The sequence below is a fragment of the Sapajus apella genome, unplaced genomic scaffold, assembly GCF_009761245.1.
Source record: "Sapajus apella isolate SASKATOON/1434 unplaced genomic scaffold, GSC_monkey_1.0 scaffold3, whole genome shotgun sequence".
Classification (NCBI taxonomy): Eukaryota; Metazoa; Chordata; class Mammalia; order Primates; family Cebidae; genus Sapajus; species Sapajus apella.
Window position 1 is genome coordinate 53,441,798 of NW_022436943.1, and position 20,132 is coordinate 53,461,929.

General features: G+C 39.0%; 1 protein-coding gene across 5 annotated transcripts in view; it reads right to left on the bottom strand.

Moving 5' to 3' along the window:
• The window catches only part of ASAP1 (ArfGAP with SH3 domain, ankyrin repeat and PH domain 1), a 403,505-nt gene that overhangs the window by 127,296 nt on the left and 256,077 nt on the right, over window positions 1–20,132 (bottom strand). For all 5 annotated transcript variants that reach the window (XM_032246627.1, XM_032246599.1, XM_032246607.1 and 2 more), the window contains 4 exons: window positions 16,199–16,273; window positions 15,347–15,396; window positions 7,916–8,045; window positions 6,453–6,538 (listed from right to left, as the gene is read on the bottom strand). In XM_032246627.1, the coding sequence (XP_032102518.1) occupies window positions 6,453–6,538; window positions 7,916–8,045; window positions 15,347–15,396; window positions 16,199–16,273 (341 nt within the window). The remainder of the gene's footprint in view (window positions 1–6,452; window positions 6,539–7,915; window positions 8,046–15,346; window positions 15,397–16,198; window positions 16,274–20,132) is intronic.

A 20,132-nucleotide genomic window follows, 5' to 3' on the forward strand; every position in this document is an offset into this window, starting at 1 on the left:
CTAGATCTGTGTTTTCCAATATGGTAGCCACTAGTCACATGAAGCTATTAAAAATTAAATAAAAAATTCTGCTCCTGAAGTCTCATAAGCCATATTTCAAGTGCTCAATAGCCACGTGTGGCCAGTGGGTACCATGCAGATGGTAAATAATATGAACATTTCCACCACAGCAGAAAGTTCTACTGGACAACACCACAAAGAATAAGCAGGCCGGGAGCTCTGATTCATGCCTCTAATCCCAGCACTTTGGGAGGCCGAGGTGGGCGGAACATGAGATCAAGAGATCGAGACCATCCTGGCCAATATGGTGAAACTCCGTCTCTACTAAAAATACAAAAAAATTAGCTGGGCGCGGTGGTGCACGCCTGTAGTCCCAGCTACTCAGGAGGCTGAGGCAGGAGAACTGCTTGAACCCAGGAGGCAGAGGCTACAGTGAGCCGAGATCGCGCCACTGCACTCCAGCCTGGTGCCTCGAGATGAAAGCAAGACTCTGTCTCCAAAAAAAAAAAAAAGAATAAGCAAATATTTGAACAGCACAAAAGAAATACTGAAGAACACATTATAAATTTTAGGGAGAAAGAGGGAACTGTTTTAGTTTGAAATATCATTGATAAAAGTGAAAATTCCTGTTAAATACAAGACTGAAGAAAGACTCCAAACAAATTTACTTTCCTTCAGCTTCAATTATTCAGACTATTACATAGCCAGAGACTAAGAAAATCAATGTAATGATTGCTTTAATCTGTAGCATGATCCCATTTTTGTAAACAACAAAAGCCAGATACGTGAATCTAGTAATCACCTAAGTGAGGAGAATACAGGTTTTTGTTATTTTTCCTTGAGTTTCTAATTTTGTTTCTCAAGAATATAATGTATTACTCTTTAAAACAAAATTAAAGAATCAACATTTTGTCTGGGATGAACAATTAGGAGGTGAACCCCTTGCACAAAGTCATTATGGGGCCAAGTTCCAGTTTGATAAGAAACAGAGCAGGAAAGGAGGGCGAGTTACAGGAGAAGAACAAAATAACCATGGCTGTCATTAGCAATGTATTAGTGACACAAAGCAAAGGGTGACATGCTGTCATCTGCACTGTCCCTCTGTGCTTCATTCTCTCCTCCTTGAGGGTCATAGTTCCAGTTGTGGACAAGGTAGACAGACAGCCATCACAGGTGGACACCTGCCACAACATTTCACAGAGGGTAATGGCTTCTCTGTTCCTCCTTTCTCTCTTCTGTTTTAGCTGGTCCTAGTTCAGTGGATGTGCAAGGGATACTGCACATATGGCTCACACCTGTAATCCTAGCACTTTGGGAGGCCGAGGCAGGAGGATTGCTTGAGCTAGGAGCTTGAGACCAGCTTGGGCAACATGGTTGAAGCCCCGTCTCTACAAAAACCACAAAAATTAGCCAGGTGTTATGATATATGCCTGTAGTCCCAACTACTTGGGGGGCTAAGGTGGGAGGATTGCTTGCACCCAGGACGTTGAGGCTGCAATGAACTGTGATTGTACCACTGCACTCCAGAATTGGGTGACAGAGTGAGATTCTGACTCCAAAAAAAAAAAAAGCAAGGGCTTAGGAGTCAAACTATATTGTATTTTATATTGTGGCTCTAAACCTTACTATATGTGGTAACCCTGGGAAGGTTATTTACCCTGTCTGAATAACAGCATGCTCATCTTCAAATGTAAACATTTTCTAGTTTCAAGGAGCGTCAGATGAGCTACTACAGACAAAAGTGTTGTTAACTGGAAAGTGAAACATGTGTGTGAGTTCTGACTACCTATCACTACATATAACACACAAATCTTCCAAACAGAAGGGAAAATTACCTCCAGGACATCTCATTTATCTTTTAGCCATTTTCTCTATAAATTACTGTAACATAACGAGATCTTCAGAAGATAAGTAACAGTAATGGCAGCTAACATGTTACTGAGTATTTAGTCTTTACCAGTTACCTCCCTATTACGTATATACAATTAATGGAATCTCTTTTTAGTCTCATTACAGAATCAACCAGGCAACTAGGTGCAGAACTACCTACCTCTTCTCCCACCTCTGGGAAGAGCAGAGAGGCTGGAGATTTGGCCAATCACCAATAGCCAATGATGTAATCAATCATGCTTATGTAATAAGACCTCTATAAAATCCTCTAAATTAAGGCATTTAGAGAGCTGCTGGGTTAGTGAACACATGCAATCTTTGTGTCTGGCTTCTTTCACTATGCTCACCCATATTGTAACATGTATCAATATTTCATTCACATTCAGCATTGTGGCTGAACTATGCTCCATTTTGATATACCACATTTTGTTTAATCTTTTATCAGCTGATGAATATTTGGGTGTTTCCGTGTTTTGGCTGCTGTAAATAACGCTGCTATAAATATTCACGTACCAGTGTTTGTTTAAATACCTGCTTTCTGTTCTTTTTGGTATACAACTAGGAGTGGAACTGCTGGATCATATGCTAATTTTATCTTTAACTTTCTGAGAAGTTCCCAAACTGTTTTCCAAAGAAGTTGCATCATTTACATTCCTACTGCCAATGCATAGGTTGCAATCTTTCCACATCCTCACCAAGACATTTTTTTTTTTTTAATTACAACAATTCCTGTGGATATGAAGTACTATTTCACTGAGGTTTTCATTTGTGCTTACCAATGACTAGTGATGTTGAGCACCTTTTCATGTGTTTTTCTCTGTGTGTGTGTGTGTATAATTTTTTTAATATAAAGAGTCTTGTACTGTTGCCCAGGCTAGAGTACAGTGGTGTCATTATGGCTCACTGCAGCCTTGATCTCCTGGGCTCGGGCGATCCTCTCACCTCGGCCTCCCAGGTAGTTGGGAATACAGGCGTGTGCCACCACACTTGGGTAATTAAAAATTTTTTTTTTGTAGAGACAGAGTCTCCCTGTGTTGCCCAGGCTGGTCTCGAACTCCTGGGCTCAAGTGATCCTCCTACCTCCATTTCCTAAATTGCTAGATTTACAGGGGTGAGCCAGCACACCTGGACTGTTGCTGAGTTCTTTATATATTACGGATATCAGACTCTTATCAGAAAAATGTTGTGTAAATATTTTCTCCTATTCTGTGGGTTATCTTTTACTTTCTTGATAATATACTTCCATGAACAAAAGTTTTTAATTTTGAAGCCCAATTTATATTTTCTTTGGGTTCCTGTGCCTACGTTGTCTGCTTTGACATGTTTACTAAGCATTTATTAAATCAATGAACATGACTTTGAGCAAAATACTGATCCTTTTGAGCTACCATTTCCTGCGTGTTGGGAATATTACATGAGAAAACAAATGCAAAGAACTTAGAGGTAGAGTGTACATAAGTCGGCCTAGAAAATAAGCTCTCAGTAAATGTTAGCTATTACTATTAATACCTATAAAATGACAGATAATAAAACAATGTAAATGCTCTTGACTCCGCAGGTCATAATGACACTTACGAGTTGGTAAAAGAAGCAGGTGGACAGGAGGCTATGTCTCTTTTGAAAGCAGCATGTAACTGAGAATGTTTATGTCTGAAAACGAGCAGTAATTAGTGTGAATGAGCTGAAATAGGTTAGAAACAGTTAAAAGCCCTTCTTTTCTGCTTCCTTATTTTTCCATTGTAGTAGCTTCATCCACACCGAAGTGCCATGACTTATTATCAGGGCAAATTCATTGTTGAGTACCAGCTGACTTTGTGCTGAAAATCACTTTGGGAACTGAAGTAAGTACTGAGAAGAAATCTTAAAAACAAAACAAAAAAAAAACACCTAAGTAGAGAATGCCTAACAGGTCCACACAATATACTTATTCAGAGTTTTAAGGAACTGACTGAAGTAGAAAAGAATAAAGAAAACTACCCTGGCTTCTTACTGTGACAGAGTCCTTGGGGTTCAACCATGGAGCCACTTTTAGTTGAATCCCCTTATAACATAGTTTTACTACTTGATGACTTAGAACACCTCTCTCCCCACAAGGTTTTTACTGTGTATGGTTTTCTTCTGATGATCTCTCTGTGACCTAGGGGACATTCTTCTACCAGATTGCAATCTGGCAACCAAATTCTAGCCATCCTCCAAGTTCAATGACAAGTCTTACCACCTCCCTCAAGGTGCTAGCACCTTCTCCTCAGTCCTCCTGGTATCATGGTATCAGGAGCCTCTCTTCCTTTTTTTTTTTTTTTTTTTTTTAGACAGAGTTTTGCTCTCATTGCCCAGGCTAGAGTGCAATGGTACTATCTTGGCTCACTGCAATCTCCATCTCCCAGATTCAAGTGATTCTCCTGCCTCAGCCTCCCAAGTAGCTGGAATTATAGGTGTGTGCCACCACATCCGGCTAATTTTGTATTTTTAGTAGAGACAGGATTTTGCCATGTTGGTCAGGCTGGTCTCGAATTCCTGACCTCTAGTGATCCACCTGCCTCTGCCTCCCAAAGTGCTGGAATTACAGTTGTGAGCCAACACACCCAGCTGTCCCTCTTCCTCTTGATGCTCCATGGTACTAGCCCCATTATGATTAATAATGGATCTGACTTATTTCTTGTACCTAACAATTAGCTCCTGAGGGAAGAAGTCTTGATTTGTCTCTATCCCAGAACTGGGCACAGTCTCTGACCTTTGGTAAAAGAATAAAAAATATTTGTGGAAAGAGAAAAAGCAAAGAATAAAGGGAGGATGCATTAGCTACAGAAGTTTGAATCACCTTTACTAGCGAAGGCTAATACATGTATAGTTTATAAAGCATCTTCTATTTTGAAAAACTTGTTTGTGTAGGCCAAGCTCTTGTTTATAAACTTAGAGAATTTAAGAAGAAAATAGATTTCTAAAGTCAGGTAAAATCAGTTTTGTTGCCAAAGTCTTGTCCAATTTAGGAGTCTGAGAGATTCCCTTATTTCTTTAAAACTTTCAGAGGAATTCAATGTTTCCAGGAAAATCAAATTTGATGAAAGATGAGAAATTCCACCCAATACTAAACGGACCACCAAAACACATGCCAAAGTTTCATAACTGCCAAACCACATTGAAGCCAAAAGTAAGTTAGTTAGTCAGGTCTTGAGCAAACAAACTTAATCTTAAGAAGGTGAAAACTGTTTCTACTTCAATATATTATTTTTATTTTTGAAAGACGTTTATGTAAGGTACAATTTACTTTGAAAAGAGAAAAAAAGTTAATGCCATCAAATTTGTGTAAACAACCATTTGATCACCAAAATGGTTTTCTTGAAGAGAAATATTCTAGACAATAAAATATATAAATACATAATTTAAAATGCCATTTAGAATCATCACAGCTGTCAACACATACAAGGTTGCAGGCACTAGGCTAAGCACTCTATATACATTCTCATTTTTACTTTTTACAGCCTTACAAAAACCTTAGGGTGCTACAGAACTATAACCCAACTTGACAGATAAGTATACGAGATTTCGAGAAGTACCTGATTAAGAATACAGTTACCTAGCTGCAAAGCCAAAATGTGGACTCATCTAATTTGAATAACTCAAGCTTTGTGCTTTTCCTATAATATTAATGCTGACCTCCTTAAATGTTTTAGTTGAATACAGGTATCTCTCTAAATATAACATTATTGAAAAGAATAAGAAAGATCAAAGGAAATTGTGAATTTAACTTTTTGAAGAATATTTAATCTATTAACCTTTATATTATTATAATATTAACCTTTATATTATTATGCTTATGAAAGCTGTCCATACCACTTCTGGAAGGTCCTTGGATTATTTTCTGTACAACTTCCAGCAACTAATACAGACTTTACTAATAGTAACTGGCACATTTTCAGACACAAATTCTACCAGAAAACCCATGAAAGTTAACCCAATAAGTAAACAAAGAAGCAAGCAGGCAAATATGGCATCACAGACTCATGAACATAATAAAAAGGTAGCCCTGCAATACAGGCAACATGGTGCCACAGTGGAACAATGAATATCTCTCAAAATATAACACCAATTATACAGGAATCCATGTATAAATGCAAAGTATTCTTAATGCCCAAACTATTTAAATTCATTTAATTTAGATGGAACAAAACAAAACCGAAGACTCCAGGTAGAAATACATGGTGCAAATGATGCAATAATAGGCAAAATGCCAAGTAAGAGAGGCAGGGAAGGGGGTCATCAGAACTGGCATGGGGTCATGCATCTGTAATTAGAGCTCCACAGGCGGTCAAAGTTAGGGAGAAACATTTATAAGTATTTGCCTTCTTGAAGGGAAGACAGCATTTTTAAGCCCTAATTTGAGCTACTGATTTGTATAAGATACTGAAGATGGAAGACACTATTTCTTATCTATTTAGCTGAAAAAAGTCATTGTATCACGGTATTTAGTCATGAGATGAAGAAAAGAAAGAGGATTAAGACAAATAATAAAGTACAGGGGACAGTAATTGGGCTAATAATAATGCTTACAATATTCTACTCACTTGCACTGTGCATGGTAATACTTTATAAGATTCTGCAGCAGATCCACACCCTTTTTGGTCTTGATTTCATTAACTTTAATGAGATACTGTGGAAATAAAACAGGATTTTATGTTGGTTAATTCCAAATAGGGCTCTTCACCCTGAATCTGTACAAGTTACCAAGCCTTGATGTCCTTTAGACAGTTTAGAGAATGCTGATTGGCACAGTCACAAAGTGTACAAAACAAATTGGCTAGAGAGTTAGCATTTTGTAAATGATTAGTTTACCAGACAAGCAGAAATGAAACACAGCAAGACATTCTAGAATTAGTATTTCCTCTTGGTGCAATGGATCTCAAACATATAGTTCATACGGTCAAAAACCTGAAAAATGGGTTGTTTTTTGCAGAAAGTAAGTAGAATAGCATTATCATCAAAGAATATACCATAAGGTATTAAAACTTTAGGAAAAAGAGGTGAATCCGGAAGAATTTTTGCTACTCAAAAATGAAAAATATACCATTATGAATTTACTCAGGTAACTAAACACTACTGGTCAAGATTTTCTATTGACATTGTTTGCTGCTTGCTTACTTCTTTTACTGTGTGAAAAGGTTCATTGAGCACACAAATCCAAGTAGTCAAAGGGTTATGAAACAGAAGAGAGAAAGAGAGAAAAAAAAAAGAGAGAGAGGAAAGAGGGAAGGAAGGAAGATGGAGGGAGAGAGGGAGGGAGGAGAAGGGAAGAGGAGGGGAGAGGAGGGGAAGGGAAGAGAGGGGAGGGGAAAGGAGGAGGTAAAAGGAAGAGGAGGGGAGGGAAGGGAAGGTGAAGGGAGGCTGAGGCACAAGAACTGTTTGAACTCAAGAGGCAGAGGTTGCAGTGAGCCGAGATCATGCCACTGCACTCCAGCCTGGCGACAGAGCGAGATTCTGTCTTAAAAAAAAAAAATCTCTTACTCAACAGCAGTGTCTGAACAGGTGGGTTTATAGGTCAAGAAGTGTTCATGTTCAACTGGAATTCAGTTTGAGAGCCATTGCTCTAAGTTTAAGGCAGCATGCTTTTTGTTGCATTTTTTCGTGAAATCAACTTTCTTAATGACACCTTCATTTGAGTTTTCATTCAAACTTACATATGGTTTAAAAAAAAACATGCTCTAAATATATACCAATAAAACAATATTCACCAGTGTTACCTCTCACCAATGTTTTCCTTCCACAACCACTCACAAGCAACATTAAGGGTCTCACCAAAGAATCCTGTTTTGGCTTAAAGAGCCCCAAAGGGCCAAGGCTCAAAATATGAGATAACAGTGCAATGGCAGGTTCCCAAAAAGCTTGGAGAAAAATGGAGATTAGAATCCTTAAGAAACAGTTCCCTCTCTAATAATCAAACAGTCTGCCTTTAAGCATAAAGACTGCTGACTAGCAGGAAAAATTACAGCTATTATAATTCTAAGCAAATGATGGAAAAGTCCATTCTTACTTCACACATTTGGAGCTGGAAGAGGCGCCTTTCCTTCTCCATTTCTTCTGCAATCTCTGCTCCTGTTATCTCTGTGCGGATCATCCCATGTTGTTTTGCATGCTCTCTTTTCTCTTTCTCAATTTTTGTACTGTAATTAAAGCCAATGTCATTAAAAAAAATACACTCATGTACAACACCAACAGTAGACCTTAATATAAACTATGGAATGAGGTGACGATGTGTCTATGTAGGTTCACCAACTGTATCAAATGTACTACTGTGGTGAGGGTCAGTGATATCGGGGGAGGCAGTGCATGTGTGTGGGGAGGGAGCATATGGGAACTCTTGGTGTCTTCTGCTCAAGAAAGAAGTCTACTAAAAACAAATCACACTCATGTCTTCCCTTTAGCAAAAGCCACTGATTATTAATAAGAGGCAAGAATTCTTAAGTTGCTAGAATCAATCAGAAGTAAAAGCCTACGTTCAAAAAGAATACACATACTGTATGGATTTTCATATGGGAAGCTTCTTACATTTTTACTTTGATCTTACATACGATAGCTTCATATAAATTCTCTTACATTTTGGTAGGCACAAAGAAATTCTGACAGTTTACCTACTCTTTGGTAAGGTACTTTATAATAAAAAAGAATCTGAAAGTTGGGAGACATAAGGCTTTTCTTGAATATCAACTGCTTACAAGACTTCAATTATTTCAAAATAATTAAAGTATATAATGGATCTTTGTGGTTATGCACAAAATTTAGTCAAAGATAATTTCCAATGTCCTCTAAACTTGAGCTATTTCCACCTTCCAAGAACACATTTTAATCAGTCAACCACTTGTTACTGGACTGTAAAAAAAAAATGCAGAAGAAATCCCAACACATAACTTGGAATCCTATGAAAAAGTTCTTGTGTGTGTGTGTGTGGGGGGGGCGGGGAGTTAGGGAAAACCAGGTGATAAAGAAGAAAGGCCTACATTAAACCTATAGCATCCAATGCTATGCTTGGCTCTGACACATTATACTCTGGTAATAATACCAATGATTATAGCCTGCTGTCCAAAAATCCATTAACCTGAAAATGGACTTCTAATTTCAGAAACAACCTATAATTTCTAGTTGTGAATGCAAAGATTAACGGATTTAATCTTCAAGTCTTCTTTAAGTTATGGTGGTGGTAGGGGAAAGCAAACCCCAAAGAAAGCCAACATCCTTACCTATATACATACACACAGTGGAAAATCCACCTATCAACCCAATGTAAAATCTACTTATAAACCCAGTCAGGATTGACTCTAATACCCTAATGCTATTATATTTAAGAAACTCTTTAATCATGCCACCTTGGCAGTCAAAGAGGCATGATAACAGGGATTGTAACAAAAAGAGAATAAATCTCAGCTCTCTCTCCACTGATGTGGGTGGGAAGAGAAGAAATATGGAGGGACAGGTATAACCTAATTATAAGCCTTTCAATTTACCATGGTGACTTAAACATACATGTCTTTATTTCTTCCTCCTCCAGTGATCCCACTAAGATGAGAGTAAAGGCATAAAACCGGATAATCTCCCAAAGACAAGAAGAAATGAAGACAAAAAAGGATGATAGAATTCAATAAGTATTTGCAAGAGCAAGGTTGAAGAGAGAAGGAGAGCACCTCAAACTATAGGGTTCCCTGCCTCCCTTGTTTACATAGCTTCTAAAATGCTACCATATGTGATTCCCAAAGTGCTGAGATTACTAAGCAGGAGGCTGAAAGAACTGCAAGGCTCTGAGACAAACCTCAGACACTGACATTTGGAATACCCCTAATCAAAGAGCTGCCATCACATCCTAAAACTTGAAACCTAAAAAGAAGGCTTTCTGCTTTCTTGCAGAAAGTGCATCTCTAAAGATGCATATGAGCCTTTAGTCTTTGAGCACCTTGCTTGCTCTAAAACATAAATGCACCCAAAGATTATACATCTCCAAAATGAAAGTGAGAGTAAGCGAAGTATTAATAACAAAAGGGAGAATTGAGAAGGAACCAGAGGCAAAAGGAAGCAGATAAACATTTTATAAGATATCATTAAATCTTCAGCTAAAATATTGCATCTATGAAACAAGAAAAAGAAACTATAAACCCATTTGAGCAAAAGAGCTTTTAGAAATTTAAAATGACAGCCAAAATAAAAAAACTAACTGAAACTGTGGGGAAAAAACACTGAAAAAAATAACCTAAAATATCACATAAATAGAACAGAAAAGAGAAGAAAATTGTAAGTCTAGGGAGTCAAATATTACATGATGAAAATTCCAGAAAGAGGAAAAAAAGAAAAAACAGGAGGAATTACAAGAAGTTTCCAGGAATGATGAACGAAAACTTGTAAACAGAAAAATCACAAACAGAATACACATACCATGGCACATGAAGACTCTTCATAAAACCTTTTATAGAGACAAGACTTTACATTTTCTAACCGAAAACAAATGAAACAAACAACCACCACATATCACATACATACAAATAAATGGGAATCAGAAAGGTATCAGATGTTTTTATTAGCAACACCGGAAAGTAGAAAACAATGGAACAATGCCTTCAACATTTGCTTCAACTAAGCAAACAATACCTGCCCTCAACAATGGAACAATGCGTTCAACAATTTGAGATAAAATGTTTATTATTATTGTTTTTGAGACAAAGTCTTGATCTTTCACCCAGGCTGAGTGCAGTGGTCTGATCTCAGCTCACTGCAACCTCTGCCTCCTGGGTTCAAGCAATTCTCCTGCCTCAGCCTCCTGAGTAGCTGGGACTACAGGTGCCTGCTAACACACCCGGCTCATTTTTGTATTTTTTAGTAGAGACAGGGTTTTACCATGTTGGCCAGGCTGTTCTCAAACTTCCAACCTCAAGTGATTTGCCTGCCTTGGTTTCCCAAAGTGCTGGTATCACAGGCATGAGCTACTATGCCTGAAAGTTATTGCAAAATCAGTATTTTATATTTGACCAAACTCTCACTTTTTGTAGCGGCAGAATGAAGATAATTTTGGAAATATAAAACCTGAAATCTTTGCCTCCTTTAGAGCTATTCTCTGAAAACCACTGAAGTAATGAGCCAGCAAAATATGGAACTATACTAGTCAAGAGAAAGGAAGTAGATTTAAAACTAAAGAGAGTCAAAGGCCATCCCAGGATGGCAACTGTACTGCTGATCTAAAAGGATGTCTCCAAGAAAGAATTTAATACTGAGAGATACATAATTATAATAAAATACATAATGTACTTTGTAAACAGAAATATTGACAGGTGTCTGACATCTGCTGGAGCAGATGATAAAAATTCACAGAAGGCTGGGCGCAGTGGCTCACGCCTATAATCCCAGCACTTTGGGAGGCCAAGGCGGGTGTATCATAAGGTCAGGAGATTGAGACCATCCTGGCCATGGTGAAACCCCGTCTCTACTAAAATACAAAAAATTAGCCAGTTGTGGTGGTGCGTGCCTGTAGTCCCAGCTACTCAGAAGGCTGAGGCAGGGGAATCGCTTGAATCCGGGAGATGGAGGTTGCAGTGAGCCGAGATTGTGCCACCGCACTCCAGCCTGGCAAAAGAGTGAGACTCCATCTCCAAAAAAAAAAAAAAAAAAAAAAAAAATCACAGGAGATTCATATAGAACTAAGCAAATGAAAAAAATGAGGCAAATATGTCATTAAGAAAAAGCAAACAACTGTACTAGATCTAAGAATGGAAATTCAATCCTATTCTACCATTCAGACTAGCAATGAATGCTTACACCTACAAAAATGTAAACACTGAAACTAGTTTAATCAAAAATTGTTCTATTAACCATAATGGATGAATGAGGGTACAAAAGTGATGGGGTGTCTGTGCAAGGGAATGTAATCCTCATCTACCAGAGTGATAAATCACAGCCAAAGCTAGAAAGAGCAAGAGAATACTGAGGAACATGTAGGTAAGTCAAGAAACAGATAAAAGAGTTGAAAAAAGGGGAGGAGGCTGGGCACGGTGGCTCACGCCTGTAATCCCAGCACTTTGGGAGGCTGAGGTGGGTGGATCACGAGGTCAAGAAATCGAGATCATCCTGGCCAACATGGTGAAACCCTGTCTCTACTAAAAATACAAAAAATTAGCTGGACGTGGTGGCACATGTCTGTAATCCCAGCTGCTTCAGAGGCTGAGACTGAATAATTGCTTGAACCTAGGAGGCGGAGGTTGCGGTGAGCCCAGAATGAGTCGTTGCACTTCAGCCTGGGCAACAAGAGCGAAACTCTGTCTCCAAGAAACAAGAAATTAAAAAAAAAAAAAGGGGAGGGACTAGCAGGATCAGGAGGGGCAGGCAGAGGACCACTGGGTTTCCATTAGAAGCACATTTGTTGCCTACTTAAGATTTTCCTTGTCATCATTTGTAAAGAAGCCTGTAACATTAGGTGCAGCATTAACTCACCGAGTTTAGACTGTGGAGGACAAAATAGATAAATGAAAAGTGCTACAAAGGGTACCTGGTCCAAGCTAAAATGCTCTAATATACGATAAACTCTATGTTGAAGCCACTGTTATTTGGGGTTTCCATTATATGCTGTATAAGAGTAAGTCTTAACTAGCAAAAGTACTATCTGGTGTTTTATTTTATGTACATTTATCCTTTTGATCAAAGGAAATTTGATTCTTAAAAAACTTAGAAATGATTTATTGTGTGACTTCCCTACGCTAAACACTGTGACAGCTGCTTCAATACATTACCTTATTTTGTCCTCACAAAAACTCTGAGAAGTAGGTAATTTTTATATTATTTTACAAGTAAGGATCATAAAAATTAAGTATTTTGGCTCATGGTCACAAAATTGGTAATGGTTCCTAAGTCTATGATCTGAATTATTACAAACTTCACTGCCTCCAGAGTTCTAAATGGAAGACCACAGAAAACATCCAGCCTTCTCCATTATCAAAACTAATAAATGAACTTCTGTGTGGAAGTCATTTTTCTTTTTGTAACTTGTAACTGCATGAGTCCCAGTACATCAAAGAGACAAATGCTTGTTTTCTTTCTTTCCTGAACCACTACAGCAACAAAGAAGTCTATCTTAGGAAAATTATTGACAGGGATTTACCAAGAAAACAAACAAAATCTGCCTTCATAAGTCCTTAAATTCATGACCCACTCAACTTGCTATTCCTGTTACACATTTCCAGGTCTGAATAATTTTTTTTATTTCTTCAATGAAATAGTATACAAACTATGAGTCATTAAGCACTGGTAGAATAACACCACATATAAGAATAATGTGGTTGCGGTCCTCACCAAATTTAGATTGTAGAGGACAATACAGAAAAATGAACAGCCAGGTTGGGCACAGTGGCTCACGCCTGTAATCCCTGCACTTTGGGAGGCCGAGGTGGGTGAATCACCTGAGGCCAGGAGTTCGATATCAGCCTGGCCAACATGGCGGAACCCCATCTCTACTAAAAATACAAAAAATTTGCTGGGTGTTACTGGCAGGCACCTGCAATCCCAGCTACTTGGGAGGCTGAAGCAGGAGAATCACTTGAACCCAGGAGGCAGAGGCTACAGTGAGCCAAGATGGTGTGACTGCACTCCAGCCTGGGCAACAAGAGTGAAACTCCATCTCAAAAAAAAAAAAAAAAGAAAGAAAAAAGAAAAAGAGAAAAATGTATACAGCCAGGCACGTTCTTATGCTGAGTGAGAAGCACAAGGAAGAGCACCTGCACCATCTTAGAATGCTTTATATTCTAAGTCACTTATAATACTAACCACCAGGTACTTCTAGGTCTTCAGCCAACAGAGATTTAAAATATATACAGTTGTACCACCTAATATTGTTAGTACTTTAATTGACAAAGCACATATAATCATGTTTTGTTGTTCCTATGTTCCACAAAGAAGACATATTCTACAAATCTAGAGCAAGGTTTTTTTTCCCCCTTTGTCCTCCCATTTTCTTTTCTTTAGAGACAAGGTCTTGCTATGTTGCCCAGGCTAGAGTGCAGTGGCTATTCACAGGTGCGATCCCACCACTGATCAGCATGGGAGTTTTGACCTGCTCTGTTTCTGACCTGGAACAGTTCACTCCTCCTTAGGCAACCTGGTGGTCCCCCACTCTCAGGAGGTCACCATATTGATGTCAAACTTAGTGTGGACATCCGATCAGCATAGTGCACTATAGCCCAGAACTCCTGGGCTCAAGCGATCATCCCACCTCAGCCTCCCGAGTCGCTGGGACTATAGGTACAGGCCACCGCACCTGGCTGTCCTCCCATTTTCTAAGTACTTAATTCTATTCCATTCCAAAGTTCATGCACGGTTGCCTCTGGACAGGGGCAGTACTTAGCTTAAAAGTGTGAATATTCATGACCTACTTTCATACATAAAGATCATAGCCTACAGCATTCATTTATCAGTTGACCCTTTAAAGAACCTTTTTGTGCTCTACTGCATTTAGAACTGTCAATGCACAGAAATACTCCTAAGACAGCAAGTCCCTAACAATGCCCTTATTACATAAGCAATTACAAGAATAGTTTGGGAAAAACATATTTAATCCTGAATTTGTTTTCCTTTTGCTTGTTTTTATCCTGCTGCTATTGCTGCCAACAAAAATGTTTTATTCTCTTACGTTTACAGTTGTCCAAGTTTATAGCCAAGACTTTTATTAAAAGCTTTAAAAATACGTATCTCTTCCCACCCCACCTTCTGGCTTGGTGTTATAAAATTCTCAGAGTAATAATAATAAAGGAACGTGGTATGATACACACAGTATAAAGATGGGCCAAGCACCTTGCAAAGTGCTTATTGCCCTAATCCCTTACAAGAACTCCACGAGGTTGGTGGTCTGACCTCAGTGCCCATGCTATGCCGAGGCTCTGTGCTCAGACCTGGAGTGAATGGCAGCTGGACAGTTAACTAGCTGTCTGGCCTTCACGAGCCCCTTAGCCTCTCTAGGCTTCATTTTCCCTGATGTATATATAGAGAGACTAAAGTTGTACAGATAGGTTCCTGTGAGGAGATCACACATGCAAAAAAACACTTAGTGTAGGTCCTGGCAGGCATGAAGATGTCACAAGTATTAATTGTTACTTTTACTATTTCCCAACTGTTATACTATACAGAAACATAAATAGTTCATAGTTACATGCTATCTATAATGAGAGTTATAATCCTATAACTTGATAGATAGTGTCAGCAACCATAAATACCAAAATAACTGATAGTAAAAGTACCTCTCCCTTTAGACAAATAGCACAAGAGATGCAAGTACTTTAGGTCAGTGCACCCAAACTCTTAGCCCTACTAAGGATACACTAGAGGATATACGAAACAGGTTTTTGTTGAGAAGTTATTAGTTAAGGCTGTCCTTTTTCCAGTTTTTTTTTTCTTTCAAAATTCACAACAATATTTAAAAACAAACAAACCAAAAACCACTTACAACTTTGTCTCATAATCTTTCCAGGCTTTGTCAAATGGCTTCTTGAGATCCTTAGAAAAGAGAAAATAAAATTAAAATTGCATCTACTTTTGCCAAAAATGAATAAATATTTTTGAAATAGTATCTCAGCAAGAGCTGCTTCCTTTACAGGACACTGGGAACTTCACTTTCAGGTACACTACATCTTTTTTTTTGATAGGTTCTCACTGTTGCCTAGAATGAAGTGCAGTGGTGCAATCACAGCTCACTGTAGCTTTGAACTCCCAGGCTCAATCAATCTTCCCACCTCAGCTTCCTGAGTAGCTACAACTACAGGCACTCACCACCACCCCTGGATAATTAATTATTGTACATTTTTTGTAGAGATGGGGGTCTCGTTATGTTGCCCAGGCTGGTCTTGATGCCCAAGCCATCTGCCCACCATGGTCTCCCAAAGTGCTCAGATTATAGGTGTGACCACTGTGCCAACATCACACCATGTATTACATACAAGAAGACTAAGAGAGGAAAGAAGGGTGAGCACCCTGGTCATGCTGATGAAGCAGGAACCCGAGGTACAGAGAGGCTGGGTTCCCAGTGGTCACACTGTGGAAGCCAAGACTCGGGCTTTAGCTTCTCTCTACCACCCACAGAGGACCTTCCCAATCTTCTTAAAAGTGCCTAATCTCATTCCTCTGTCAATGTCATTATGTGAAGTGGCACATTTTTTCCAATGATAATTTTCCAAGAGCATTTTTAATGCTAAAAATGTTCAAAGAGTCTTTCAAATACAACTACTACTATGATCTTAAAAGAGAAAAAAAATGTCAATCCTTTCAAGTTAAAGTGAAAATCAAATTTCTGAACACTTACTCCTTTGACTCCTTTTAGGTCTCCTTTTAACAAGGAATCCAAGGTGAAGATCACATTGTGGCTCAGGCCCTGGAGCTGAAAAAGCAAAGGGAAGATGGGAGATGGTTAAAAAATAAAGTCCACATGAACAATAAAACCAGCTACTATTGACAGCATTTTTCAAACACCAGGCTCTGTTGAATTTCCATGCATTATTTCATTGAACCTGCATGTCACCTCTGTAGGTTAGGCAACACAATTATCACCACTTTGCAGCTGAAGGGACAAAGATGGTGTCACTTGTGCACAACCATGGAGTGGGGCTAAAATTTGAATTTAGGCAGTATAGACTGGGCACAGTGGCTCATGCCTGTAATCCCAGCACTTTGGGAGGCTGAGGCAGGTGGATCACTTGAGGTCAGGAGTTAGAGACCAGTCTTGCCCACATGGGGAGGCCCCGCCTCTGCTAAAAATAGAAAAATTAGCCAGGCGTGGTGGTGTGCACCTGCAGTCCCAGCTACTTGGGAGGCTGAGGCAGGAGAATAATGTAAACACGGGAGGCAGAGGTTGCAGTGAGCTGAGATTGTGCCACTGCACTCTAGCCTGAGCGAGAGACTATGTCAAAAAAGAAAGGAAGCAAGGAAGGAGGGAAGGGAGGGAGGGAGGGAGACACTGAATTTAGGCAGTAGCTCCAGACCCTGTGTTCTTAAAACAGTATACTATAGTACACACATACATGTACAAATAATTCCTCAAATCATTTTAACACTTCCATTAACACCTCTGCCAAAATTGTAGCTCTTACTGTGAATTTTCTTTAACTGCTTCTGTCTAAGGAGGGCTTTTCCCATTTCCTTTTCACATTTTTTAATAGCATATATAATTATCTGAAATCACTGTGTTTGGGTTTTGTTTTTTGATTAGATTTATCTTTTAATTTTTAGTTTTTAGTTGTATGCATTTATAAAGTACATGTGAAATTTGATACAAGCATACAATGTATAATGATCAAATCAGGGTAATTGCGGTTTCCATCACCTCAAGCATTTATGATTTCTTTGTGCTAGAACATTTCAATTCCACTCCAGTTATTTTGAAATATATAATAAAAATCATTAACTACAGTCACCCTGCTGTGCTACCTAACACCAGATTATATTACTTCTATCTAACTGTATTTCTGTGCCTAATAACCAATCCCTCTTTATTCCCTCCTCCCCACTAGCCTCTGGTAATCGTCATTCTATTCTCTATCTCTGTGAGATCAATTTTTTTTTTAGCTTCCACGTGAGAGAGAACATGCAATATTTGTCTTTCTGTACTTGGCTTATTTCACCTAACATAATGTCCTCCAGTTGGATCTACTTTGTGGCAAGTGGCATGATTCTGTCTTTTTTTTTTTAATGGCTGAATAATATTCCATTGCGTGTATATATTATATTTTCTTTATCTACTCAACTGCTGATGGACACTTAGGTTGATTCCATATCTTGGCTATTGTGAATAGTGTTCTGATGAACATGAAAGAACAGGTTATCTTCCTGTTTTGCTGATTTACTAATTTCTTTTCTTTTGGGTATACACCCAGCAGTGGGATTCCTGGATCACATGATAGTTCGCTTTTTAGTTTTCTGAGGAGCCTCTAGACTGTTCTCCATAGTGGTTGTAGTTATTTACATTCCCACCAACAGTGTATGAAGGTTCCTCTTTCTCCACATCTTTGCTAGCATCCATTACTGTCTTTTTTATAATAGCCATTTTAACTGGCGTGACATATCTCACTGAAGTTTCGATTTGTATTCCTCGGATGATTGGTGATGTTGAGCATTTTTAAAATAAACCTGTTGGCCATCTGTAGGTCTTCTTTTAAGGAATATCTCTTCAGATCTTTTGCCCATTTTTAAACTGAAATTTTTTTCCTATGAGTTATTTGAGCACCTGATATATTCTGGTTATTAATCCCTTGCCAGTTGGGTAATTTACAAAGATTTTCTCCTTCCTATTCTGTGGGTTGTTGTTGGGATTCACTTGGGGTGGCTGGCAAAATATTACAGAAAGTTAGAAGATTATAGTCTCAAACCTTTTGGAAGGCTGAAAGGTTTTAATGGAATGGGCTGAAGGCAGCCAGTTTATTACGTTAGAACTTTAAGTCACAGGGTAAAAGATTAGGATAATAAAACCTTCCTCAGTTAAGTCTGTTTATTGCACATTCCTTTGTCCCTAACTCTAATTTGTTTGCTCATGTAAGCTTTGTGCTAGATGGTCCTCTCAGGGGGAGGTCAAAGGGGAACTACCTGTTAACAGTGTTTACTTTGGGCCCTAGAACAAAGACCTTTTATCATTCATAAAATCACTTTTTTAACCATGTTAATTATACACAAGCCTGTTGACTTAGAACCTCTGTTATTAAATCTATACTGAATAAATGTGAGGCGTAGTAAGTGGTGGTCAGTTAGCTGCAAGCGCCCTCTGAAAGCAGCTGACAACCAACCCTAGCCCACTCAGATTCACTGTATTCTGGTGTGGGTGAATTGCATTTTATTCATCCATTGTTGAGTCAGGGTATGCAGGACAGACCTCTGCAGGCGGGGATCAATGTCTCAGGTGGTGACCCTGACATTATACCCATCACAGCTGGTGCTCAAGCAGGGACACCAATGTGACCAACACCACAGCAGGTGCCCTGTGTGACATCAATGCCACAGCTGTGCCCCGGTGTGAGGAGACAAGACTGTGACACTCGTCACAGCTGGTGCCCAAATAGGGGACCACCAATGTGACACTCACCACAGCTGGTGCCCGAACAGGGACACCAATGTGATTGACACGACGGGCTGTCTCTTCACTTTGTTGGTTGTTTCCTTTGTGGTGCAGAAGCTTTTTAGCTTCATGTGATCCCATTTGCATTTGCTCATTTTTCTTTGGTTGTCTGGGCTTTTGAGGTCTTTTCAAGACATCTTTGCTCAGAGCAATGTCCTGGAGAGTTTTCCCCCAAGTTTTCTTCTGGTAGGCTCATAATTTGTCTTAAAGTCTAAACTCCATTTGAATTTGATTTTTGTATATGGTGAGAGGGTCTAGTTTTATTCTTCTACATATGGATATCCAATTTTCCCAGCTTGAAGAGGGTATTCTGCCTCTTCAGTGTATGTTCTTGGTGCCTTTGTCAAAAATAATTTGACTTTGGGTATGTGAATTTATCTCTGGGTTCTCTATTTGGGTCCACTGATTTATGCATCTGTTTTTATGCCAGCATTATGCTGGTTTGATTACTACAGCTTAGGGGTATAATCTGAAGTCAGGTAATATGATGCCTCCAGCTTGTGTATTCTGTCTCCCTCACTAGTACATAAGGTCGATGAGGACAGGGGCACCTTGACTTTTCTGTTAACAGCTACATCCTTTGTGCCTAGATTCCACGGAAAAGATAAGATGTTTAGGAAGTGCCATCTTTAATCAGGAAATAGATTTTTTTTTTCCACTGCTCTGCAGCAGTTGCCTGAGTCTCCTTGATTTTAAGATGGTACTAAGGGGAATCTACAAAGGTGATGAAGATGCTACCCAGCTGCAGAGAAGAATGGCAGGGGGGACCCAAGGGAGGCAGAGTCAGGTATGAAAGGAGTAACCAAAACAGGGACTGAGAAGAGTTTTTAACTACTTTTCTTCAAGGAACTCCTATTAGTAGTGCAGAACCCAAGAAGACAGAGACCTACAGGACCAGATTATAGCTGGAAAGATTTGTGGGTCCCCTCACACAAGAATTTTACTCACACAAAAGTATACTCAATTGTCAGTCTGTCCATCCACCCACACACCCATCTATCAATAATCAAATATCTACTCTGTGCCACACACTATACCGGAAGCTTGATAGGCAAAGATGAATAAGCACCATTCCTACTTGTAGAGAGCTCATATTCCAGGAACAGAGGCAGTCACTACACAGCTAACTCTACTA